The sequence below is a fragment of the Pecten maximus genome, chromosome 3 (assembly GCF_902652985.1).
Source record: "Pecten maximus chromosome 3, xPecMax1.1, whole genome shotgun sequence".
Lineage (NCBI taxonomy): Eukaryota > Metazoa > Mollusca > Bivalvia > Pectinida > Pectinidae > Pecten > Pecten maximus.
In genome coordinates, this window is record NC_047017.1 from 11,524,516 (window position 1) to 11,552,473 (window position 27,958).

The 27,958-nt window shown below is 37.7% G+C and overlaps 1 protein-coding gene across 3 annotated transcripts; it reads left to right on the forward strand.

Annotated features, from left to right (window-relative positions):
- Nucleotides 1-190: 190 nt before the first annotated feature.
- On the forward strand, nt 191-27,901 carry LOC117323211 (serine/threonine-protein kinase ULK4-like). 3 transcript variants are annotated; one of them, XM_033878268.1, is made up of 28 exons: nt 191-315; nt 838-1,009; nt 2,239-2,478; nt 3,035-3,200; nt 3,564-3,749; nt 4,239-4,317; nt 5,406-5,641; nt 6,005-6,080; nt 6,483-6,684; nt 6,999-7,059; nt 7,447-7,672; nt 10,073-10,151; nt 11,277-11,384; nt 16,146-16,229; nt 16,572-16,646; nt 18,122-18,208; nt 18,684-18,866; nt 19,450-19,577; nt 20,644-20,786; nt 21,129-21,250; nt 22,032-22,140; nt 22,395-22,406; nt 24,655-24,801; nt 25,663-25,798; nt 26,577-26,718; nt 26,986-27,091; nt 27,387-27,556; nt 27,755-27,901. In XM_033878268.1, the coding sequence occupies exons 2-28, from the start codon at nt 872-874 to the stop codon at nt 27,884-27,886; spliced, it is 3,573 nt and encodes a 1,190-aa protein (XP_033734159.1). In that variant the 5' UTR covers nt 191-315; nt 838-871; the 3' UTR covers nt 27,887-27,901. The 3 variants fall into 3 exon arrangements, with proteins under 3 accessions (XP_033734159.1, XP_033734160.1, XP_033734161.1); XM_033878269.1 differs by lacking the exon at nt 22,395-22,406; XM_033878270.1 differs by lacking the exons at nt 191-315; nt 838-1,009; nt 2,239-2,478 and adding an exon at nt 2,492-2,678.
- Nucleotides 27,902-27,958: the final 57 nt, after the last annotated feature.

Here is a 27,958-nt window from a genome sequence, read left to right on the forward strand (position 1 = left end):
ATTTCCATATATCATCCGTTAGGTATATAGTGATATCATTCAACGGATAGACAAATAACATTAAAATGATCTCTGCATAAAACCAAAAACCGGAATCACATTCAACATCGAGACATATTTTAGTTTCTTACTATTTGTCAAAAGCGATATGATTGGTCAATATTTTCCATTCCATCCAATCAAATAAGCCTTTGCAACGACTTTGTGGGGCAACTACAGCGGCCATTTTCAAACAAATATTTTCCACAGAGTAAATCAAGACCAGACAAGATAGTATTTATTATATTCTAACTGCCGTATTGCTCGATTAACCAAGTAAGGAAGCTGTTTTCTTATGCTAAATTATTGTAAAAAGGTTTGCCGTCAAGATTGATGGTAACTTAATACTGAAAACAACAACATAGATCTAGTTATCATAGATATCTGCGTGAATTTTATTTTACCGTAAAAACTCGACATTGTAAAAGTGGGTGCGTGATGAGAGGAAGTCTGTTATCCATGTATGTGTGTTCCATGTTATCCCGTAGTATTTTAGTTTGTATTGAAGTCTTTGTGAGGAACTTTGTCAGAACTAATAAAATACCCAAAAAGTTATAAATATTGCTGGTCAGATTTTATCTGTTACATAGAAAACTGAAGTTGTAGATCAACAGTTCTGTAATAGATTTGCAGATCTATATGAGTGAAGAGTTCCTCTTAGACATTTTGACACTTTTAACCAAAAAAAATCATTTTTATATCAATTTTGAAATTGCAAGGAGAACTACCCAGTGTGGTTTTATCAAGCTGGTGAGTCCTTTATGTTGACCTTTATAACCTCCGGTCATTTTGTTTTAGGTTTGACATGATGAATCCTTGATAGTGACACAACATGGAAAACTTTGTTCTGTATGAAGAGCTCGGCAGGGGAGACCACTCCATAATATATAAAGGCCGACGTAAAGGAACCATCAATTTTGTGGCTATTCACTGTATAGAAAAATGTAAACGACCAGAAGTGACCAACACTGTAAGTATACTAATGTTTTAGAATTATATAAGCTGCTTCTTGTGTATGATTAGGATACTTGTGAACCATTAACTGGTTACTTGGTCGAAAGACTGCGAACAATTCATAAAAATCGATAACCAAATTTTGGAGGTACATGTACATGTATAAGTTACATGTCCCGATGACCCCCTCTTATCTCTGAACCAGATCGATTGATAACAGGTGAATAAGGATCACTATAAAAACTTTTACTGTAAAATGTTGTATGGCTTCACTTGTCGTTGTTTGTGAGCTCAATGACCTAATGATATGCTCAATCATACCTGGAAATCCCTAAAAAAGTGGACGGATGAAAAAATGGTTATATTTAAAAAATCAAGCATGTCAGCAATATTTGGGAAAGACTGAGAAAAAGCAACATTTGTCAATTAATGAATTTGTAAATTCCCCAAGATCACAAAGATTTGGGGAATCTCGAAATGAGGTAATCACCAGAGCAATCATCATCATAGTTGTCTGAAATTTAAAAAAAAAATCTTACCTTGGTTCAAATGATAATTTAATGTCAATTATACTATCCGTGCATTCTTTAATAATAATTTCGTACTGCATATTATTTGAGAATGGCATCACACAATGCATGTATTATATATCAACAGTACAGTATTTAATTTACAGAAACAAGGTGAAATAAACCTACAGAAAGAATATCAAATTACTGAGCAATTTTTTCATTATTTATTTGGAATAAATCTTTTTAAATGTCAGACTGGTCTTGGATCTACCTGTGTAAATATAATGTCCATTGATATCAGGCTATACAAAATGGATGTAGTTATGACTTGTGTTGCAATGATCATACAGACAGGAGTGTACTTTTTCCGTAGATATTCTGGAAATAATGCTGATGCATGTTAAGTTAAAAAGACACATTATAATCAATTAAGTTTCATTTAACATAAAACTTGTCTGTTTATCTAATATACTGTTTAACAAATTCTCATTTGTATAAAAAACTGGATGAGTTGTCACGAGTTCACAATATCATAACCTGAGTAAAAGATCACTGTAATTCTGCCTCTTTTTGAAAGGTATTATGACTTCCTTAGTCCAAGGCAGAGTTAATCTGATTTTTGACAAACATCATTTAAAGAAATATGATTATTCAATATCTTTGATGAAATACCTACATCTGGAAATATTCAATTTAAATTGGTTTTACTTCAATATTTTTGGTTCATCATTAGGTGCGGATGACCCATGACATCCAGAATCCCAATGTGGTCAAGTTCCATGAATGGTATGAGACTAGTAACCACTTGTGGCTCGTTGTGGAGCTATGTACAGGGGGGAGTCTTGAGGTCCTCATCAACCAGGACAAGAATCTTCCTGAGAGCTCTGTCCGCACTTTCGGCATCGACCTTGTCACTGGCCTCCATTATATACATTCTCTTGGCATCTTGTTCTGTGATCTCCGGCCATCAAAGGTATATATATGTGTTGTATCGTGACCTCCGACCATCAAAGGTATCTATATGTGTTGTACCGTGATCTCCGGCCTTCAAAGGTATCTATATGTGTTGTACCGTGATCTCCGGCCATCAAAGGTATCTATATGTGTTGTACCGTGATCTCTGGCCATCAAAGGTATCTATATGTGTTGTACCGTGATCTCCGGCCATCAAAGGTATCTATATGTGTTGTACCGTGATCTCCGGCCATCAAAGGTATTTATATACAGTGTATATGTGTTGTACTAATGTTCTCTGTAGAGCTACTGTGATATAATCATAAGGTCATGAAAAAAGGATGTAGCTTCATATTTATCCTAATAAAGCTATGTATACACAATCTTTATTAATCCAACATCTCCAGTTTCAATAATGATAGCTTTAATTTCATTTGATGTTGTTATTATCACCGAAGAAACAACAGTTTTTCTTTTACCTTTTTTTAAGGTCTTTCAGTAATTTAGGTTGAAAGTTTATCAATATTCTCAAAAACCCAAGTTGTGTTGTATAAGTCGACACATTTTCCTGTCAGGTTCTTCTGGACGGTAAAGGGACACTGAAGTTTGCTGACTTTGGTCTGTCTAAAGTGGAAGGAGAAAACCTTGACGAGTTATTTCAGAAATTCTCTGAGGCTGGAGAACAATGGAGTGCTGAGATGGGGGATGACTTAGGGTCCATGAAGAAGTATAAGACATCAGGTATATGATATTTATTGGTTAAATGTACTGGTATAAAAATAGCCACATATTGTATATGGAATTTCAGTTTTGCGTTGCACACATTGTATGACAATACAGATATAGTATGGACATTATACCAGGAAAACATGATGAAATTGTTGTCATATGAAATATCAGTTTTTGGGAGTTAGAATACTCCATACATATATATATGTTCTATTGAAAAAATGGACTCATTATTGTTTAAAGGCTATTTTGAAATGAAGTTTTTTTTTTATAAAGATAATTCAAATCTGTCTAATTCTAGAAGTTTCTGACACTGTAGAAAACCTGGAACCAAAAATGCATCACTATGTTGATTTGTATTGTCTGAATTTTCAGGCTCAACTACCTACAGCTCGCCTGAGGTTTTACAGGGTGGGGAAGTGACCATCCTTAGTGACCTGTGGTCACTTGGCTGTGTTCTGTATGAAGTATTCACTGGTCACCCACCATTTCTGGCCGAGTCCATACAACAGCTGAAGGAGAAGATCATCCATAAGGCATTGACTCCACCAAAGGTCAAAGGTAAGCATTGACCCACCAAAGGTCAAAGGTAATCATTGACCCCACCAAAGGTTAAAGGTAAGCATTGACCCCACCAAAGGTCAAAGGTAAGCATTGACCCCACCAAAGGTTAAAGGTAAGCATTGACTTTACCCATAATTACAGGCAAGACATTAACCCACCAAAGGTTAAAGGTAAGCATTGACCCTACCAAAGGTTACAGGTAAGACATTGACCCCACCAAAGGTCAAAGGTAAGCATTGACCCTACCAAAGGTTACAGGTAAGCATTGACCCTACCAAAGGTTACAGATAAGACAATGACCCCACCAAAGGTTAAAGGGAAGGCTTTTCCCCAAAAGGACCATGAAATGTCATTGAATACGAATTGAACAGATATGTATGCCCTGTTCTATGGATGGTAAAGGTTTCAATTAAATCATCTCCAGAAGTGACTTTTGGGTCACATATTATTTTGAATAAATCTATATTATGAAATGTTTATTTTTAGGAACAAGGTTTTCCTCCATGCCGTCTCCTGATTTTCTAAGCCTGCTAGAAGGTCTGCTTCACAAGGACCCAGATCAAAGGTATTACTGTACACACAATCTCTATAAACACGTAATACTGTTAGCACAGAGTCTCTATAAACACGTAATACTGTTATCACAGAGTCTCTATAAACACGTAATACTGTTAGCACAGGGTCTCTATAAACACGTAATACTGTTAGCACAGGGTCTCTATAAACACGTAATACTGTTATCACAGAGTCTCTATAAACACGTATTACTGTTAGCACAGAGTCTCTATAAACACGTATTACTGTTAGCACAGAGTCTCTATAAACACGTAATACTGTTATCACAGAGTCTCTATAAACACGTATTACTGTTAGCACAGAGTCTCTATAAACACGTAATACTGTTATCACAGAGTCTCTATAAACACGTATTACTGTTAGCACAGAGTCTCTATAAACACGTAATACTGTTATCACAGAGTCTCTATAAACACGTATTACTGTTAGCACAGAGTCTCTATAAACACTTAGTGAGGTAACTTTGATGTGATTGTTGTGAGTTCGAAACCTACGTGGGGCAGTTGCCAGGTACTGACCGTAGGCCGGTGGTTTTTCTCCGGGTACTCCAGCTTTCATCCACCTCTAAAACCTGGCACGTCCTTAAATGACCCTGGCTGTTAATAGGACGTTAAACAAAAACAAACCAAGTGTTATACACAGTGTGGACATAATTTGACTTTGTGTAGATATAAATAGACATTAAAAAAAAAAAGAAGAAGATGATAGATATTTCATTCATTTAAAGCCCAAAGGAACAGTTCCATATGATTTGTTGTTAGTTTAATAACAATACAGTAATCTGTGTTATCGTTAAAATGATGACGATAAATTAATCAATTGATAAATAATAAATCGAAATATTTATCCAGAGTACAAACTGAAACGCCAATTATGCTTTCTTCATTTTATACTTCTCTAGATCTGCCATTTATAAAAATTGCTAACTTTTTAAAAATTTCCAAGAAAAGCATGCCTGGTAATCGAGGTAAAAATAATATCTTAGAGAAAGTTTCCTTATTTTCAAATCCATAAATACTTTTAAGTGAAAACTGATGTCAATGAGTCTTTCAATTTTGACCGCGATATTTCGTACAGACTTGGATGGCCGGGGCTGGTGAACCATCCGTTCTGGCAGGATCAGCTCGGCCACCTAGCTAAGGACTTAGTGTTATCACAGGACGTCCACAGCAGTATCGCCTCCACGTCACGCAGTAGTGTGTTCGTAGATGGCACCGCCTCCGCCCTGGGCAAGATTAAGACCATAGATATGGGAAAGAGTACAGACCGACCGATGTGTACCCTGGATGTCCCAGACACCATGCTTAGACCAGGTAGGCATGTATGTTAGTCTGATATTAATACAGGCCACCGAGTGGAACATGTTTTACAAGATGTAGATTAGTAAACGGAGAAATGTTTTTGTAAATATAGGGTATTTTATCTTTTACTTAACATTGATACATGTATTTGTTTTGTGGGTGATGACAGCGTGAATATTTAATACTTAAGTTCAACTTTTAACTTTAAAATTTTCAAAATAGAAAAAAGAGAATATAAGTTAAGATAAACAACTTAATGTTAACAAGTTTAGTTTGTTAAAAGCTAACAGAAGTTAATGTAAATAGCTAATTTGTTAAAAGCTTTAAAACTGCACTCTAATCTTCATAGCCTTATGTTGAAATCCTTGATTTCAGGATCAACATTAGGGGATTATATGCGGCCCAAAACAGCACCAGGCAGTGATGGAGGGGCTACCCTCTTTACTCTGAGGTGAGATTACAGTCACAGGGCGAGGACAGTACCGGTTTGGGTGGTCATGTGTTGAAAAATAGGTAAAGAATAAGTAGGATGTGGTATATTAAAACCACTCTGAGGAACACAGAATTTGTTTAGTTATACAGATGATTTCTGATCAACAATTTAGACTATTATAGACACAACATGGTAAGTTTAGATGTGTGGTGTTTGCATATCATGTGTTCTACCAGAGTAAATAAAAAGAGAAAATGAAACAGTGATTTTGGTCACCAAAAAGTTACAATGTCCATGTGTCTTAAGTGTTTACTGAAGTAATTTTACCTAGTACTTTCCTTTGGAGAAAATGTGATAATAACTACCCTCTGAAACAATAATAAGTAAATATCAGTAGCCCATTAAACAAACTGATTTCAGTACACGCCCACTCACGGCCACACCTGATGACAGAGTAGGCTCCCCTCACAAAGCCACCCAGTCCCCTCTGTCCACGAGGGAAGTGATCGGGGCCACAGTTACAGGAGATCAGAGTCAGGCAGAGGAGACGAGGAATGAAGTATTGGAACTTGTTTTCCATCCAAGTGACTTCCAAGTCACACCAATCATGGACAATTCCAAGGTAGGCCAACAAGGCTTGAACAAATTTTGAACATATACTGTAGTGGAGTTTATAATTTTTGTGGGTAACTTTAGGTAATTTTCCTTTTTTGAATTCTTTACACTATTTGATTTTGAAGTATTTAACCACAAGCACACTAATTACTCGCCATGTTTTCAAAATGAATATGACCCAGGAACACATCAATGATACCATTGTGATCATTTGTATGTTGCTTCGATTAAACTATCTCATATACTTATCTACAAAATATACAGTCAAATTGTACTCGGTCACAATATAATAAATCTATAACTTTGTGTGTTACATTTCAGATTCAGAAGCCACCATCTTCCAAATTTGATCCTAAAATCCTCCCGGTTCCTCCTTACTCAGGTATGTCAGTCTGATATTACCTGTACAGAAACTAACATACAGATTAAGTTTACCTGTACAGAAACTAACATACAGATTAAGGTTACCTGTACAGAAACTAACATACAGATTAAGTTTACCTGTACAGAAACTGACATACAGATTAAGTTTACCCGTACAGAAAACTAACATATGGATTAAGTTTACCCGTACAGAAAACTAACATACAGATTAAGTTTACCTGTACAGCTAACTGACATGTGGATTAAGTTTACCTGTACAGCTAACTGACATGTGGATTAAGTTTACCTGTACAGCTTACTGACATGTCGATTAAGTTTACTTGTACAGCAAACTGATTAAGTTTACCTGTCTTGTTTATTCATTGATTTGTGGTTTGGTTTCCAGTGGAGAAGATAAATGCTATGTCAGAGAAAGATCTACACAAACATGTGAAAAGCATCATGGACAATCTCTGTAACACAGAGAAAGGGCCGCCTTCTCAGAAACGTATCCACCTTCTTCACTATCTGGTCAGTGTGGTCAGCTGTGCTTCTGTCGCTACACTGATGGTCAAGCAGAATGCATTGACCGTTCTGGCCAAAGTCGTCAAGGAGACGCAACATCTAGAAGTGTGAGTTTATTGCCTTTGATAGAAGGTCTGATGAGTGATCTAGTGGTCCATATGGCCGAGGGGTAATCTAGTTAGTGTGGTATAAAGATATTAACTGATTAGTGATCTAGTGGTCCATATGGCCGAGGGGTAATCTAGTTAGTGTGGTATAAAGATATTACCTGATTAGTGATCTAGTGGTCCATATGGCCGAGGCTTAATCTAGTTAGTGTGGTATACAGATATTAACTGATTAGTGATCTAGTGGTCCATATGGCCGAGGCTTAACCCAGTTAGTGTGGTATACAGATATTAACTGATTAGTGATCTAGTGGTCCATATGGCCGAGGGGTAATCTAGTTAGTGTGGTATAAAGATATTACCTGATTAGTGATCTAGTGGTCCATATGGCCGAGGCTTAATCTAGTTAGTGTGGTATACAGATATTAACTGATTAGTGATCTAGTGGTCCATATGGCCGAGGCTTAACCCAGTTAGTGTGGTATACAGATATTAACTGATTAGTGATCTAGTGGTCCATATGGCCGAGGCTTAATCTAGTTAGTGTGGTATAAAGATATTAACTGATTAGTGATCTAGTGGTCCATATGGCCGAGGGGTAATCTAGTTAGTGTGGTATAAAGATATTAACTGATTAGTGATCTAGTGGTCCATATGGCCGAGGTATACAGATATTAACTGATTAGTGATCTAGTGGTCCATATGGCCGAGGTATACAGATATTAACTGATTAGTGATCTAGTGGTCCATATGGCCGAGGGGTAATCTAGTTAGTGTGGTATACAGATATTAACTGATTAGTGATCTAGTGGTCCATACCGACGAGGCTTAATCTAGTTAGTGTGGTATACAGATATTAACTGATTAGTGATCTAGTGGTCCATATGGCCGAGGGGTAATCTAGTTAGTGTGGTATACAGATATTAACTAATTAGTGATCTAGTGGTCCATATGGCCGAGGGGTAATCTAGTTAGTGTGGTATACAGATATTAACTGATTAGTGATCTAGTGGTCCATACCGACGAGGCTTAATCTAGTTAGTGTGGTATACAGATATTAACTGATTAGTGATCTAGTGGTCCATATGGCCGAGGGGTAATCTAGTTAGTGTGGTATACAGATATTAACTAATTAGTGATCTAGTGGTCCATATGGCCGAGGTGTAACCCAGTCAGTGTGGTATACAGATATTAACTAATTAGTGATCTAGTGGTCCATACGGCCGAGGGGTAATCTAGTTAGTGTGGTATACAGATATTAACTGATAAGTGATCTAGTGGTCCATACGGCCGAGGGGTAATCTAGTTAGTGTGGTATACAGATATTAACTGATAAGTGATCTAGTGGTCCATACGGCCGAGGTGTAACCCAGTTAGTGTGGTATAAAGATATTAACTGATTAGTGATCTAGTGGTCCATACGGCCGAGGCTTAACATAGTTAGTGTGGTATACAGATATTAACTGATTAGTGATCTAGTGGTCCATACGGCCGAGGCTTAACATAGTTAGTGTGGTATACAGATATTAACTGATTAGTGATCTAGTGGTCCATACGGCCGAGGCTTAACCCAGTTAGTGTGGTATAAAGATATTAACTGATTAGTGATCTAGTGGTCCATACGGCCGAGGCTTAACATAGTTAGTGTGGTATACAGATATTAACTGATTAGTGATCTAGTGGTCCATACGGCCGAGGCTTAACATAGTTAGTGTGGTATACAGATATTAACTGATTAGTGATCTAGTGGTCCATACGGCCGAGGCTTAACATAGTTAGTGTGGTATACAGATATTAACTGATTAGTGATCTAGTGGTCCATACGGCCGAGGCTTAACCCAGTTAGTGGGGTTTTAAGATATAATCATGACAATCTCTCTTTTTCTGGTAAGCATCAAAACTATTTCCTATAATCGTAACACACTGGCATTGTTTCCAAGATTTGAATAAAGTGATGAAGAAAATAGAATCGATCTCCACAGGGTAGAAACAGGGGTGTTAGACCAGGGTTTCTTTCTTACAGCCTGTTTTTTTCTGTCATTTGGGATTGGGCCTTTCTGTCTCAATTTTGGAAGAAAATTATCTGAAATGAAATCATTTCAATAGGGAATGGGGCCAATATTCAGCTCAAAACATCCCTCAGCCAAAGCCCTGTAAACTGTAAATGTTGTTGTACCAATTATAAAATCATTAGTAACCACAGCAACATGATAGTCTAATAAAAACATAGTTAGAATGGTTTAGTCCAACAAACCATAGTTAGAACGGTTAAGTCCAACTAACCATAGTTAGAATAGTTTAGTCCAACAAACCATAGTTAGAATGGTTTAGTCCAACAAACCATAGTTAGAATGGTTCAGAGTAGAAATAATTTGCCTATGATTTATGTCTATGTAACAGTAAAACCAAGGCGGCCCGTGTCATTGGTCTGTTAGCTGTGAACACAGCGGCACTGGATGAGACTACCAATGTGTCTGAGGTTAGTATTGTATTTTGTGTGTGTTGGAAAGGAGGGGATGCGCATAAGTTTCCATCTCACAATTAATGTTGATTTCCATATTCTGTGAAATTATAATGAAAGTTACCATCTTTTGAAAATGGTAAAATTTCTCTTGATGAAAAACAGTAGGTTTGTACAAATATTCTATTTCACAAATGTATTTTTGTTTTTTTTAGCTGACAAAAGTTAAACAAGTTTTCAAAAAGTAGGTTTCTATACGATTGCAAGAAATCCGTATTACTGTTGTTCATATATTAACATTATACAATTATTGCCCTTGTTCCGGGTTGACATGAATATTTGACCACCCGAGAGGTGTCATGTCACCCGAGGGCGTAGCCCGAGGGTGACATGACACCTCAAGGGTGGGCAAATATTCATGTCAACTCGGAACAAGGGCAGTAATTGTTTTATTATGCCGAAAAAAACATAAGTGAATTAATTTTGGTATCAATAAGTTTATTTATTACTATCAACAGTTTTTAAGAAAAGTTTTTAAGAGGTACCCCATCGTCTTTCTGGACCCGGCATAAAATTCTCCCAGTTGAACTTTCAATGTATGGACGTCGAAGTTTTCACAATCCTTGGTCTAGGCCTACCTGTTGCAGATAGGAAATGTCTAAAGGAATCCACGGCCACATTGATGACCCTTTTGGTGTTTTTAGAATCCTTTTCTTGCAATAATTTCGCCAATTCCTCCTCTGTTGGCAGACGATAGCGTCCGCCGGCAGCCATTGTTGTTGTCAAGCAGAATACTCGGAACTTCTCTGATTCGACTACTTTTGAAGACGTTACGGAAGAGAGTTCCGAGTTGGGGCTCACGAGAGGGTGACATAACGATTTTGGAGGGCTCACGAGAGGGTGACATTATGATATTCAGAGGGTGACATGATGTTTCGAAAGCGACAGCAAGTCAATAATGAATTATTTGGAAAGTTGTGGTTGACATAACGAATGTTTTTAATCACGTGACATGGTTTTCACTAATCAGAAGCTGTGATACAAGTCTGAGGTATAATAAAAAATGATGTCTAACTTACCAATACAAATCAAGACAAAATCATTCATAATGTTGTACATGTATATACATTGATCTCTTTGTAGACTTTGACAATTCTAACAGAGGTGATTCGGGAAAATGTCAAGAATGGTAAACTAAAGCAGGGAGTACTGCCGGCTGTAGGAGAGGTCCTGTATATGGTGGCTGTCCAGGTAAGGAGAGGTCCTGTATATGGTGGCTGTCCAGGTAAGGAGAGGTCCTGTATATGGTGGCTGTCCAGGTAAGGAGAGGTCATGTATATGGTGGTAGGTAAGCAGAGGTCGTGTATATGGTGGTAGGTAAGGAGAGGTCGTGTATATGGTGGTAGGTAAGGAGAGGTCGTGTATATGGTGGCTGTCCAGGTAAGGAGAGGTCGTGTATATGGTGGCTGTCCAGGTAAGGAGAGGTCGTGTATATGGTGGCTGTCCAGGTAAGGAGAGGTCGTGTATATGGTGGTGGGTAAGGAGAGGTCGTGTATATGGTGGTAGGTAAGGAGAGGTCGTGTATATGGTGATAGGTAAGGAGAGGTCGTGTATATGGTGGTAGGTAAGGAGAGGTCGTGTATATGGTGATAGGTAAGGAGAGGTCGTGTATATGGTGGTAGGTAAGGAGAGGTCGTGTATATGGTGGTAGGTAAGGAGAGGTCGTGTATATGGTGGTAGGTAAGGAGAGGTCGTGTATATGGTGATAGGTAAGGAGAGGTCGTGTATATGGTGGTAGGTAAGGAGAGGTCGTGTATATGGTGGTTGGTAAGGAGAGGTCGTGTATATGGTGGTAGGTAAGCAGAGGTCGTGTATATGGTGGCTGTCCAGGTAAGGAGAGGTCGTGTATATGGTGGTAGGTAAGGAGAGGTTGTGTATATGGTGGTAGGTAAGGAGAGGTCGTGTATATGGTGGCTGTCCAGGTAAGGAGAGGTCGTGTATATGGTGGTAGGTAAGGAGAGGCCGTGTATATGGTGGTAGGTTAGGAGAGGTCGTGTATATGGTGGTAGGTAAGGAGAGGTCGTGTATATGGTGGTAGGTAATGAGAGGTCGTGTATATGGTGGTAGGTAATGAGAGGTCGTGTATATGGTGGTAGGTAAGGAGAGGTCGTGTATATGGTGGCTGTCCAGGTAAGGAGAGGTCGTGTATATGGTGGTAGGTAAGGAGAGGTCGTGTATATTGTGGTAGGTAAGGAGAGGTTGTGTATATGGTGGCTGTCCAGGTAAGGAGAGGTCGTGTATATGGTGGTAGGTTAGGAGAGGTCGTGTATATGGTGACTGTCCAGGCAAGGAGAGGTCGTGTATATGGTGGTAGGTTAGGAGAGGTCGTGTATATGGTGGCTGTCCAGGTAAAGAGAGGTCGTGTATATTGTGGTAGGTAAGGAGAGGTCGTGTATATGGTGGCTGTCCAGGTAAGGAGAGGTCGTGTATATGGTGGTAGGTAAGGAGAGGTCGTGTATATGGTGGTAGGTAAGGAGAGGTCGTGTATATGGTGGCTGTCCAGGTAAGGAGAGGTCGTGTATATTGTGGTAGGTAAGGAGAGGTCGTGTATATGGTGGTAGGTAAGGAGAGGTCGTGTATATGGTGGTAGGTAAGGAGAGGTCGTGTATATGGTGGCTGTCCAGGTAAGGAGAGGTTGTGTATATGGTGGTTGGTAAGGAAAGGTCGTGTATATGGTGGTAGGTAAGGAGAGGTCGTGTATATGGTGACTGTCCAGGCAAGGAGAGGTCGTGTATATGGTGGCTGTCCAGGTAAAGAGAGGTCGTGTATATGGTGGTAGGTAAGGAGAGGTCGTGTATATGGTGGTAGGTAAGGAGAGGTCGTGTATATGGTGGTAGGTAAGGAGAGGTCGTGTATATGGTGGTAGGTTAGGAGAGGTCGTGTATATGGTGGTAGGTAAGGAGAGGTCGTGTATATGGTGGCTGTCCAGGTAGGGAGAGGTCGTGTTAATGGTGGTAGGTAAGGAGAGGTCATGTATATGGTGATAGGTAAGGAGAGGTCGTGTATATGGTGGTGGGTAAGGAGAGGTCATATATATGATGGTAGGTTAGGAGAGGTCGTGTATATGGTGGTAGGTAAGGAGAGGTCGTGTATATGGTGGTAGGTAAGGAGAGGTCGTGTATATGGTGGTAGGTTAGGAGAGGTCATGTATATGGTGGCTGTCCAGGTAAGGAGAGGTCGTGTATATGGTGGTAGGTTAGGAGAGGTCGTGTATATGGTGGTAGGTTAGGAGAGGTCGTGTATATGGTGGCTGTCCAGGTAAGGAGAGGTCGTGTATATGGTGGCTGTCCAGGTAAGGAGAGGTCGTGTATATGGTGGTAGGTAAGGAGAGGTCGTGTATATGGTGGTAGGTTAGGAGAGGTCATGTATATGGTGGCTGTCCAGGTAAGGAGAGGTAGTGTATATGGTGGTAGGTAAGGAGAGGTCGTGTATATGGTGGAAGGTAAGGAGAGGTCGTGATATGGTGGTAGGTAAGGAGAGGTCGTGTATATGGTGGTAGGTTAGGAGAGGTCGTGTATATGGTGGTAGGTTAGGAGAGGTCGTGTATATGGTGGCTGTCCAGGTAAGGAGAGGTCGTGTATATGGTGGTAGGTAAGGAGAGGTCGTGTATATGGTGGTTGGTAAGGAGAGGGTCGTGTATATGGTGGCTGTCCAGGTAAGGAGAGGTTGTGTATATGGTGGCTGTCCAGGTAAGGAGAGGTCGTGTATATGGTGGTAGGTAAGGAGAGGTCGTGTATATGGTGGTAGGTAAGGAGAGGTCGTGTATATGGTGACTGTCCAGGCAAGGAGAGGTCGTGTATATGGTGGCTGTCCAGGTAAGGAGAGGTCGTGTATATGGTGGTAGGTAAGGACAGGTCTTGTATATGGTGGTAGGTAAGGAGAGGTCGTGTATATGGTGGTTGGTAAGGAGAGGTCGTGTATATGGTGGCTGTCCAGGTAATGAGAGGTCGTGTATATGGTGGCTGTCCAGGTAAGGAGAGGTCGTGTATATGGTGGCTGTCCAGGTAAGGAGAGGTCATGTATATGGTGGCTGTCCAGGTAAGGAGAGGTCGTGTATATGGTGGTAGGTAAGCAGAGGTCGTGTATATGGTGGTAGGTATGGAGAGGTCGTGTATATGGTGGTTGGTAAGGAGAGGCCGTGTATATGGTGGTAGGTAAGCAGAGGTCGTGTATATGGTGGTAGGTAAGGAGAGGTCGTGTATATGGTGGTAGGTAAGGAGAGGTCGTGTATATTGTGGTAGGTAAGGAGAGGCCGTGTATATGGTGACTGTCCAGGTAAGGAGAGGTCGTGTATATGGTGGTAGGTTAGGAGAGGTCGTGTATATGGTGGTAGGTAAGGAGAGGTCGTGTATATGGTGGTAGGTAAGGAGAGGTCGTGTATATTGTGGTAGGTAAGGAGAGGCCGTGTATATGGTGACTGTCCAGGTAAGGAGAGGTCATGTATATGGTGGCTGTCCAGGTAAGGAGAGGTCGTGTATATGGTGGTAGGTAAGCAGAGGTCGTGTATATTGTGGTAGGTAAGGAGAGGTCGTGTATATGGTGGCTGTCCAGGTAAGGAGAGGTCATGTATATGGTGGCTGTCCAGGTAAGGAGAGGTCGTGTATATGGTGGTAGGTAAGCAGAGGTCGTGTATATGGTGGTAGGTATGGAGAGGTCGTGTATATGGTGGTTGGTAAGGAGAGGCCATGTATATGGTGGTAGGTAAGCAGAGGTCGTGTATATGGTGGTAGGTAAGGAGAGGTCGTGTATATGGTGGCTGTCCAGGTAAGAGAGAGGTTGTGTATATGGTGGTAGGTTAGGAGAGGTCGTGTATATGGTGGCTGTCCAGGTAAAGAGAGGTCGTGTATATTGTGGTAGGTAAGGAGAGGTCGTGTATATGGTGGCTGTCCAGGTAAGGAGAGGTCGTGTATATGGTGGCTGTCCAGGTAAGAGAGAGGTTGTGTATATGGTGGTAGGTAAGGAGAGGTCGTGTATATGGTGGCTGTCCAGGTAAGGAGAGGTCGTGTATATGGTGGTAGGTAAGGAGAGGTCGTGTATATGGTGGTAGGTAAGGAGAGGCCGTGTATATGGTGGCTGTCCAGGTAAGGAGAGGTCATGTATATGGTGGCTGTCCAGGTAAGGAGAGGTCGTGTATATGGTGGTAGGTAAGCAGAGGTCGTGTATATGGTGGTAGGTATGGAGAGGCAGTGTATATGGTGGTTGGTAAGGAGAGGCCGTGTATATGGTGGCTGTCCAGGTAAGGAGAGGCTGTGTATATGGTGACTGTCCAGGCAAGGAGAGGTCGTGTATATGGTGACTGTCCAGGTAAAGAGAGGTCGTGTATATGGTGGTAGGTAAGGAGAGGTCGTGTATATGGTGACTGTCCAGGTAAGGAGAGGTCGTGTATATGGTGGTAGGTAAGGAGAGGTTGTGTATATGGTGGCTGTCCAGGTAAGGAGAGGTCGTGTATATGGTGGTAGGTTAGGAGAGGTCCTGTATATGGTGGCTGTCCAGGTAAGGAGAGGTTGTGTATATGGTGGTAGGTAAGGAGAGGTTGTGTATATGGTGGCTGTTCAGGTAAGCAGTTGGGTTTGAGATACAAAGAACACAATTATTAATAAAAATGGAAAGATAACAGGAATCAGTATAGATTTTTTCTGTCGTTTTTGTTTCATGCTGTATTTCAGCCAGGACAAAATTTAATTAGTCAACAAAAATACATCATATTCAGTTACATAATGTAATATACTGTTTGAGAGTTTGTGTTATCGGGTATCCATGAAAATGACATTGCACCATAAAACTTTTTTTTTAGAAATATGTTTAAACTGTAAATGTACCAAGAAATATTTTATGTCACAGAGTATGTGGTGAACATTTTCATTTGTATGTAAGGTTCTCTTCCGCACCTTTAACTATCATACCTATGGCCTACAAATGTACTGGGTATGATAGCGACTGTATATGTTACAGGAGCAGAGCAGGGTCCAGCCAGTGGAGACATGGACTGTGCCCTCTATGACCTTCACAGTCATAGCACGCTGTTGTAGAGAAGGGGTAAGTTAGTCATCATCTGGTCATGTGACATTGTAAGGGAGGGTGTAAGTGTTAGTCATCATCTGGTCATGTGACTTTGATGGGGAGGGTGTAAGTGTTAGCCATCATCTGGTCATGTGACTTTTGTAGGGGTGGGGGGTGGGGTGTAGTGTTAGTCATCATCTGGTCATGTGACTTTGTTTTGGAGAGTGGGAAAGGTAAGGTATTAATGGCTTAATTGATTATAATGTATAATAAGATAAAATGGCAAGCTGTATATATTTGTTCCGTAAACATAAAATGTTGTATATCATTTAATAAAATAGTGTGGTCATTGTTTTGCAAATCTGTTGTTATTGATAGGAAGATGTGGTAGTGAATCATGTGGCTGCCAAAATAGTGGAGAATGTGGTGACAACACGTGGACAGCACACACAGGTAAAATAAAACATGTACAGGTAAAATACAACACACACAGGTAAAATAAAACACATACAGGTAAAATAAAAGACATACATGTAAAATAAAACTCTTACATGTAAAATACAACACACACAGGTAAGATACAACACTTACAGGTAAAATACAACACACACAGGTAAAATACAACACATACAGGTAAGATACAACACACACAGGTAAAATACAACACACACAGGTAAAATACAACACATACAGGTAAGATACAACACACAGGTAAGATACAACATACACAGGTAAAATACAACACATACAGGTAAAATACAACACACAGGTAAAATACAACACATACAGGTACAATACAACACATACAGGTAAAATACAACACACAAAGGTAAGATACAACACATACAGGTAAAATACAACATGTTAAGGTAAAATACAACACAAACAGGTAAAATACAACATATTAAGGTAAAATACAACACACAGGTAAAATACAACATGCTAGGTAAAATACAACATACTAGGTAAAATACCACACATACAGGTAAAATACAACATACACAGGTAAAATACAACATACACAGGTAAAATACAACACAGAGGTAATATAAAACATATAAAGGTAAAATACAACACACACAGGTAAAATACAGCATACACATGTAGAATACAACACACACAGGTAAAATACAACACACACAGGTAAAATAAAACATACACAGGTAAAATACAACATATTAAGGTAAAATACAACACACAGGTAAAATACAACATACACAGGTAAAATACAACACACACAGGTAAAATACAACACACACAGGTAAAATAAAACATACACACGTTAAATACAACATATTAAGGTAAAATACAACACACAGGTAAAATACAACACATACAGGTAAAATACAACATACACAGGTTAAATACAACATATTAAGGTAAAATACAACACACAAAGGTAAAATACAACATACATAGGTAAAAAACAACACTCACAGGTAAAATACAACACTCACAAGTAAAATACAACACTCACAAGTAAAAAATCGTAGACAACTTAATATGAGAGTAGCATTAAGTATTAAAATGTCCTGAGATGGTTACTTGAACAATGAACAATTTTAATGCTAAATTGACAAATCAAGCATTGGTCAGAAAGGAACTTTAAAAATTTAAAGATTTTAAATCAAGACTCATTTAACATTACATTACTGTAAGCTCAATCTTAAATGACCTCAAATGAACCCAAAAACCTAGAATCAAGATATTTGGCTGCTAGGTTTCTGAGATGACACCAAACAGTTTTCGAAAAGAAATGACCTTGATCCATACTTAAGGTTATATGAGTCAGAAATAATTTCAGTTTGATTACGGTAACTGAAGGCAGAGAATCATCATAGCATTGAATACCAACAGGGCAATGTAGGTCCATTGGGCCTTTTGTTTACACACTGTACCTTAGTCTCTAACTCGATGTTTTATTACAGAAATTTGTGAACAATGAGATGGCTCAATCCCTGTGGTATATCTTCAAGCATTCTACTCTGGACTCCCTACGGATCACAGCCCTGTCGGTATGTCTGATGTCGCATGATCACAGCCCTGTCGGTATGTCTAGTCTGTCGCATGATCACAGCCCTGTCGGTATGTCTGATGTCGCATGATCACAGCCCTGTCGCTATGTCTAGTCTGTCGCATGATCACAGCCCTGTCGGTATGTCTGACATCACATGATCACAGCCCTGTCGGTATGTCTGACATCACATGATCACAGCCCTGTCGGTATGTCTGACATCACATGATCACAGCCCTGTCGGTATGTCTAGTTTTGACGTCTCGTGTCTACGTTACAGAATACAATATATCATAATTAGTAACATGTAAATGGTCTGTACAACACAAGCTGAAGAAGGGACTTTAAAAATTTTGAGAATAAGTTTCATGACTAACCCCTCTATCCCTCCAAACTCATAACCTCTGTTATAGTGAATATACCGAGTGATTTGGAAATGAGACCGGTATAATGATGTTTACAATGTCTGTCTCCAGGCACTGTGTCGACTGACCAGACGGAACCAGCAGGTATTCCAGAGTGTGATTGACACGGTTGGACTTACGACGATTATGTCTGCCCTTTCCTTTGGCGTAACCCGTATACAGCAGGCCATCGTGACCATGTTTGGGGCCTTGATATCGTCGGGGACACACCTCAACAGACTGATACAAGACAAGGTAATCTAGGAATCTGATTTATCATCAAACAAAATAAGATATGATACAAAATAAAATATGATGCAAAATAAAATATACAATATAAAATATGATACAATATAAAATATGATACAAAATAAAATATTATATAAGATAAGATATTATACAAATGTAAAATATTACACAAAATGAAATTTTATAAAAAAATAAAGTATATGAAATAAGATATTACACAAAATAAGATATTACACAAAATAAGATATTATACAAATGTAAAATATTACACAAAATAAAATTACAAAATAAAATATTATACAAACATCTGTTAAATGGTGGTGGTTTTAATGTGTATTTCAGATGGTAATGTGTTTGTTGGAATATATCTTTGTATCATTGAATCATGTTTGTTAATACATTTAGAAATGTTATGGACTAAATCAGAAATAATTAGATAATAAATGTTTTGAGTAACAAAAAAATAAAATGCTATATTGTACACGTATGTGACCACTTATTTGGAGTTAAGTCCAAGAAAATTAACAATATGATAAAATACATGGTTATGGTGTAACACGTACAATTGGTTGCTTTGTCTTGAACACAGGACTTCCTGCAGAGGTTGATCCGACTCCTTGACAGTCCGTCCACTGTAATTCGGGCCAAGGCATTTGTGGTTCTACACGAGGTGGTCAAGAGCAGCCATGAGATGCTGTTACAGAGCTGCCAGATGAGGTGTGTGGTGTTAGACTCGTAGAAATTAAAATTCACAATTTCTGTGAAAAATACATTCTTTTTCATTAAGATTTTCAGTAAAACTTTAAAAATTTGAACTAGTAAATAAACATTGTTAACAGTAAAAGTTAAAGTTACATTGAAACAAATTCATATGTAAAAGAACATCATAACAGAAAACGTTTTTATGTGTATTTAAATATATTTTAATGTGAAAAAATATTGTAGATTATTCAAATACTGTTTAAAAATGACATGAATAAAGAATTTGTTTCTAAAATCTTATAATTATATTTTGTGGCTGTTCTAGTTTTGATATTTTCCTCACCTGTTTGAGTAACATTTGTTACAGCCTTTGTTCTTGTTTGATATTTTCCTTACCTGTTTAAGTAACATTTGTTACAGACTTTGTTCTAGTTTGATATTTTCCTTACCTGTTTAAGTAACATTTGTTACAGACTTTGTTTTAGTTTGATATTTTCCTTATGTTTTAGTTTGATATTTTCCTTACCTGTTTAAGTAACATTTGTTACAGACTTTGTTCTAGTTTGATATTTTCCTTACCTGTTTAAGTAACATTTGTTACAGACTTTGTTCTAGTTTGATATTTTCCTTACCTGTTTAAGTAACATTTGTTACAGCCTTTGTTCATGTTTGATATTTTCCTTACCTGTTTGAGTAACATTTGTTACAGACTTTGTTCTAGTTTTGATATTTTCCTTACCTGTTTAAGTAACATTTGTTACAGACTTTGTTCTAGTTTGATATTTTCCTTACCTGTTTAAGTAACATTTGTTACAGACTTTGTTCTAGTTTGATATTTTCCTTACCTGTTTGAGTAACATTTGTTACAGACTTTGTTTTAGTTTGATATTTTCCTTACCTGTTTGAGTAACATTTGTTACAGACTATGTTCTTGTTTGATATTTTCCCTACCTGTTTGAGTAACATTTGTTACAGACTATGTTCTAGGTTGATATTTTCCTTACCTGTTTAAGTAACATTTGTTACAGCCTTTGTTCATGTTTGATATTTTCCTTACCTGTTTAAGTAACATTTGTTACAGACTTGTGATGTATATTGAGCGAGATAGTCGGAGACAGACGCCTCGTGACGGTAAACCTGAGGGTAACGAGTTTGGCGAGTACCTCACCAAATGTCTAGATCTACTCATCACACACATTGTAGATGGTGTCCCAAAACTCTTCAGTAAGTTACTATGAAGTGGAGGTAAACAAATGTCTGTGGGGACTTCACTAGTGTACTGATCATAAATCTGGGAATCTGACATAAAGTCTGAAGTTGCACACTTATTAGACGTCTACATGCGGCAACTTAAAAGATAAAATAAATCACACTATCAGATAGGTAACAGCCAGCCTTCAGTTTCACCATGACATTCCGAGGGTACAGATTATTTTGAGAGTTTTACCCTGGTTTTTGTTGTAACACGTGTTCATTGATTCCTGTTATATCCCAGTAAGGTTTAACTATAAAGTGTTTATCTTTGTGTACAGTATCTACAGACATTCTGATACCTTTATTTTACAGAGGAAATCCTGTCTCCCTTGGACGCCATCGCTGGCAGAAAACATCCGAACACAGTACAGGCCAAACAGCTAAAGACCAGTCTACCTTACATACATATCTTCTTACATCTAGTCACGAGCCAGGTAAATAATTCCTACATCTAGTCACGAGCCAGGTAAGTAATTCTTACATCTAGTCACGAGTCAGGTAAATAATTCTAACATCTAATCACGAGCCAGGTAAGTAATTCTTACATCTAGTCACGAGCCAGGTAAGTAATTCTTACATCTAGTCACGAGTCGGGTAAATAATTCTAACATCTAATCACGAGCCAGGTAAGTAATTCTTACATCTAATCACGAGCCAGGTAAGTAATTCTTACATCTAGTCACGAGTCGGGTAAATAATTCTAACATCTAATCACGAGCCAGGTAAGTAATTCTTACATCTAGTCACGAGCCAGGTAAGTAATTCTTACATCTAGTCACGAGTCGGGTAAATAATTCTAACATCTAATCACGAGCCAGGTAAGTAATTCTTACATCTAGTCACGAGCCAGGTAAATAATTCTTACATCTAGTCACGAACCAGGTAATTAATTCCTCCAGGTAAGTTATTCCTACATCTAGTCACGAACCAGGTAAGTAATTCCTACATCTAGTCACGAGCCAGGTAACTCTTAATTATGACCATTATTATAATCATAACTATGTCTACATTTTAACCAGGTCTGGTTTTTGGTGTGACTATGTGATCTTTGATTTATCAGATTAAATGTTTCTGTATTTGTTTTAATGACAAATTTGCTCTAAGTTTTAATATCACATTTAAACAAAGTGAAATTTGATTTCAGAATTATCATCTATACACATTGTCATCCTCTAGTTTATAACAATACATTGGTACCTGTCAAAATAATTCCAGGTGTTCCGACCTCGTATTGTTAACGAAGCGTTCATTAGAAACTTGTCCACGCTGCTGTCTCACGTTCGTAGTATAGAGATGGGTGACACGAACATCGAGTCCGCTAGTGGTAAGTGTCGAAGTAGAATATGTTAAACAGATGATGGATTTAAAGTGTTTTACTTAGTTCTCAAAAAAATGATCAAATGTACCAAGCAGGCCATATAGAATATAGTTGTTTTCTTCTGGATTGTTTTGTGTTGAAGTTTTGAAAATTGTTTTCTTTAATATTTTGTGTAAAATAAAAAAAATAGAAATGTTTTTGCATGTTTTAATTGAATTTTTTTGACTAAAATGTGTTTTTTGTTTGTGCTTTGGTGACAGATAAAATGAAAGGTATCGGTGTTACAGACTTAGATGTTTTGCTTGTATAGAGATCTCTGCCAGGCTACATGTAACCGTGCTTATTCTTTCCAATCTTCCTGATTACCGTTGATATCATGGAACATCTAAATCCATTGTTAATATGTACCACAGAACATTTAAACCCATTGTTAATATCACGGAATATTCATTTAAACCCATTGTTAATACCACGGAACATTCATTTAAACCCATTGTTAATACCACGGAACATTCATTTAAACCCATTGTTAATATCACGGAACATTCATTTAAACCCATTGTTAATACCACGGAACATTCATTTAAACCCATTGTTAATACCACGGAACATTCATTTAAACCCATTGTCACCCTAATGTCCATCATCAGCCTTATATTTTGTTTAACTGTCATGTATTGCCATGATATTGAAAGTCTTCTCATCAGTATGCAGATCAATCTTAACTGAAAGCTGTGACAGAGTTACGATGTGGTCAATATAGTTTTAATATCTTTTAGTTAAATAGCTAAATCAATATCTTCCTTCAGTTTGGTAAGCTATTGATAGCCACCTGTTTGAGTGGAGTCGGTACTGTCTATATAAGATATTATTGATTCCTCTTTTAAATCAACATTGAGTCTGCCGTATTAACATTTAATTTTACATACGTACCCCGGTAATTGTATTTCAAACTGTACAAACAGAACTTTAAAAATTACCTGTGCACAGAACAAAATAGTTTTCGTGGTTTTCCGAGGATTATGTTTTAAGGTGATGACATTTAATGGTTGATCCAGAGGTAGTCAATCTAACTTTATCATAAATTACACATACCTGTATACACATACCTGTATCATAAACGAATGTTTCTGCATGATAAATACTTTGATTAGAATGTAGTTGCAAGGAATCTCTGCTTATTATCTTACTGAATAAATAGTTGGACATTTTATTCTGAACCTTTTGATCATCATTTGCTCCATACATTTTGTAAGATCGTTATCATTTTCTTAAATTTTTACCTCGTCTATATCACTTTATTACTCCAATTTTTTCTGTGATACAAACGTTCATGTGATGTAACAATATTTTATGACATCATCAGTGCCCTTCACAGATTAATAGTTGGCACATCAGCTTTTTGTACCCAGAGGATTTTGAAATATGATACCCGTGCTTGATTTAATGATTCCAGTTGTAATATATCTTGAAATGTTATATAATACATGGTAGTCATAATTAAAATCAGATTTATTTCTATAATCATACAATTATCTCCATGTTGTCTACTGGTAGTATGTTTTTAGTGAGATGGTAGGTACAGTAATGTGCTATCACAGAAAATAAAATGTTTTATATTTTATCATTTATAGAACAGCATATAGACAGTGTTTTAAGTTTACTGTTTATATTTACAAAACTTACTTCGTTTATTACCTGATTTTGCCTTGTTCATATTTTTGTAAAACTGAAAATACATGTTTATTCTGATAAACCACACAATACTGTTACTATATATATTAATGGTAGAATTCTACTCGGTCAACAATGTAAATATCTATGGGTATATTATATATGTTAATGGTAGAACAATCGTCAGTCAACAATGTAAATATCTATGGGTATATTATATATGTTAATGGTAGAACAATCGTCAGTCAACAATGTAAATATCTATGGGTATATTATATATGTTAATGGTAGAACAATCGTCAGTCAACAATGTAAATATCTATGGGTATATTATATATGTTAATGGTAGAACAATCGTCAGTCAACAATGTAAATATCTATGGGTATATTATATATGTTAATGGTAGAACTATACTCGGTCAACAATGTAAATATCAACGAGTATTCTATCACTGTTAAATCATTGATTAACAAAACTGTAATTTTGATAAACATCAAATATTCTACTTCTGTTTTCAGTGTTTTATGGACAGACTAGAGAAATATTTCATGTTGTTTAATAATATATATTTTACTAGAATTATCAATTTAATGATTGTTAGTTTTTCATGGTCAAATCAATAGAGGATTTCTTGACAAATAAGGGGAAAGTAGAATTAATTTGTGAATAAAATGAATAAAGACAATTTAATACTTAAAAAGTCACTTATTTGTGTGAATATTTGTTGAAAGTAGAATTAATGGCAATTTGTAATGAAAATGGTGAAATTTAATGGTTGTAATAAGTTTTTGATGGTTAAGTTTGACAGCTCTAATTTTTTAACTTAACCTGATTTCCTTTGTCAGGGTCGATTGCTCCAGGCGAGTTTGTGAACACAGCAATGTCTGTCCTGGAGGGAATATCTCAACACCCAGCCATACTGACCGAACATGATCGGGTCATCATGGAAACCATACTGCCCATCCTCGCCACGCTGGTGGAAAGTCAGAACGGTCAGATAAATGTGTCCACTGAAGTAACCACTGTATTGACCACTGTAGTGATCACTGTAGTGACCGCTGTAGTGACTGCTGTAGTGACTGCTGTAGTGACTGCTGTAGTGACTGCTGTAGTGACCGCTGTAGTGACCACTAGTGACTGCTGTGGTGACACTGTAGTGACCACTGTGGTGACCGCTGTAGTGTCCACTGTTGTGACCACTGTGGTGACCACTGTAGTGACCACTGTGGTGACCGCTGTAGTGTCCACTGTGGTGACCACTGTAGTGACCACTGTATATAATTACTGTGTTCTACAGAATACATTTATTACAATTGCAATTTTTCTCAGAAATTTAAATCTGTTGAACATAAAACAACTTGTAAGAATATGATATAACTATATAGATAGTGAAGTATGTTATAATAATCTACTGAGCATCACATCTGTAAATAGGCAGTTACTGCTGATTATAAATACCTAATTAAACCTGTCACATTCTGGGATTGAGAATAACAATAAAAGTTTCATATACTGTAAACGTACATATTTTAGCGGTAATTTTATTTCAGCGCTTTTCGCGCTGGAAGCCTTGCGCTAAATTATGATTGCGCTAATTACTTTTTGTACGTTCCATTTCTATAGAAAGTTCTGTGGATGCGCTAATTCATCATTGCGCTAACTGGCTAAAATCTGCAAATGTGCTAAAATTTGATTGCGCTAAAATAAGTACGTTTACAGTATTCACTTGATTTTCACTGTTTTGCTCTAGTCATCAAATTATCCTGCTGATAACCCGGAAACTTTTGTAACAAAATTTGAATATAAAATTACTGATTTGTTTATAAATAATTTCTGGTTTGTGTTTTCCTCAGGTGACACCAGGGCGCTTTCACTTCGTCTGATCTCTGACATGGCAACAGTGTATCTGAGTCAGGACCAGTTTGAAAGTGATACTAAAATAAACATCACACACCTCCACAAAACTGTCAGCGACATCCTCCTTCCTAAGTACGTATATGCTAGCTGTTTCCTGTTGATTTAAACCTCGATTTACATATATCAGAAATATCAAAGTTTATGGAATATGAAATATAACTGGTTTAGACAGAAATTTTATACATTTTCATTTTATCTTTGTTAAGATATGATTAGTGGCTCTGAAGAATAACACAATAATAGAACAGAGTATATCCAAAATCATTGAAGTCCTTGATAGATATTTCTTTCCATCAGAAATGATGCATTTTTAGCTCACCTGCCTGAAGGGCAAGTGAGCTTATGCCGTGGTGTGGCATCCGTAGTCCGTCTTCCGTCCGTCCGTCCGTCCGTCCGTCCGTCCGTCCATTCATCCTGCCGGCCATTGGGCATCAACTTTTTCATTTAAACAACTTCTTCTCAATAACCAAGAGGCCCAGGGACTTGATATTGGGCCTGTAGCATCCTGGGCTGAAGTGCTACAAAGTTTGTTAGAATGAATGACCTTGACCATCATTCAAGGTCACATGGGTCAAATAGGCTATAATCTTCAAACAACTAATATTAGGTCTCTGGGCCTTTTGGTTATGGAGAAGAAGTTGTAAAGAAGTGAAAAAATTGCCCTTCAGGCAGGTGAGCTAAAAATGTTTCATTTCTTAGTTTGAAGGTGAACACTGGCAATCAATTTGAATCTACACCAAAGATAATATAATGATATCACAGTGACTGTACTCGGTATATAACAGGTTTGAGTACATTCTGACCACCAAAGATAATATAATGATATCACAGTGACTGTACTCTACTGTAGGTTTGAGTACATCCTACTCGACCAGGAGCCGTTGCCTAGTTACGGTATGAAGCTACTGTTGGCCTTACTAGAACACAGTGGAACTTTCATCAAACAAGTGGAACAGCTAGGCCTTGTCTCTGTCATATTCCAGGTTCTTCTGGTGAGTTTGACTTACATGGTGCATGTATTTAAAATACTATATTATGCTAGGGCATTGACGTTCTGATACAAGAATCTCTGTGAAATTGGTGTATATATGTTCCTCCGTTCAGAAAACATCTTGTTAACTTGTGATGGTAGTTTGTACTATGTGTGAGAGTTACGTTCACATTAAGATTCCCTTTAGAGCATTCTAAATACTTGTAAGATTTACTGTGTAGAATGCTGTTTTATGGGCCCCTGTACAGTTAGAGGTTTTATTTTGTAGGACCACCAGAGTAGCCCCCTGAGTAGTGCGGTACAGAGTATAGCTGGTATATTGAACTGTCTGGTCAGTCACCGGGAAACCAACATGAGGGACCTGTATGATCAGGGTCAGTATATTGATAAATTACCAACAAGATGAGTCCAAAGCAAAAAGATGTATAAAATGTACTAGACTTATAGGAGAACTAAAATAAGAGAATTGAAGTCATCAGTTAGAAAAAAAAAGTGAGAAAGAAGGAAAAAAAATTTAAAAAGTAAAACAGTCGCCATATACTGAAAGAATGACTAGCAAAGAAAACGAATTGCTAATTGTTGTGAGATTTTCCTTTTTCTTAAATGACTGAACTAGAAGATTCGATTCATAATTAGTATATTGACCCAATTTGTTGTTCCTTTTTGCAGGCTTGATAGACTATTTCTCCACGCTGTTCTTCGAGGTGTCAGCGGCCTGTTTTGAGGGAGACGAGAGGGGAGGTGATAGTAAGGCCACATTTACTATGCTACAGGTTCTCCTCGATACCCTCAACAGCATGCTCAAATACGTCTCCGAAATCGTGAGGAAAGCCCTGCAGGTAAACACAACTAGCAATGAGATTTTATTGTCACTTTATATAGATGTAACAGCAACATCGATATCATTGTGGATCAGAAAATTTAAATTTATTTTCAAGAAAGAATTATATTTGAAATGTATGTCTATTTCTTGATTCTGGTTCAATTATTGGTATCAAAATTTTGTAAATGTTGAGTCTGGCCATAACATGTTACAGACAAAGAAAGCAGGGATGGATGGAGGGACGCGTGATGCTGAGGATGCAGAACAACTACTCCTTATTAATAAATCTCTAACAGACGTCACCAACGTCCTGACTCAACTGGTGAGTACACAACATTATGTTTAGGCGTTCAGGCCAATATTTACAAACATTTTAATTCCTTTACTTCCATATTTTTTGAAGTTTTGCATTTGTATA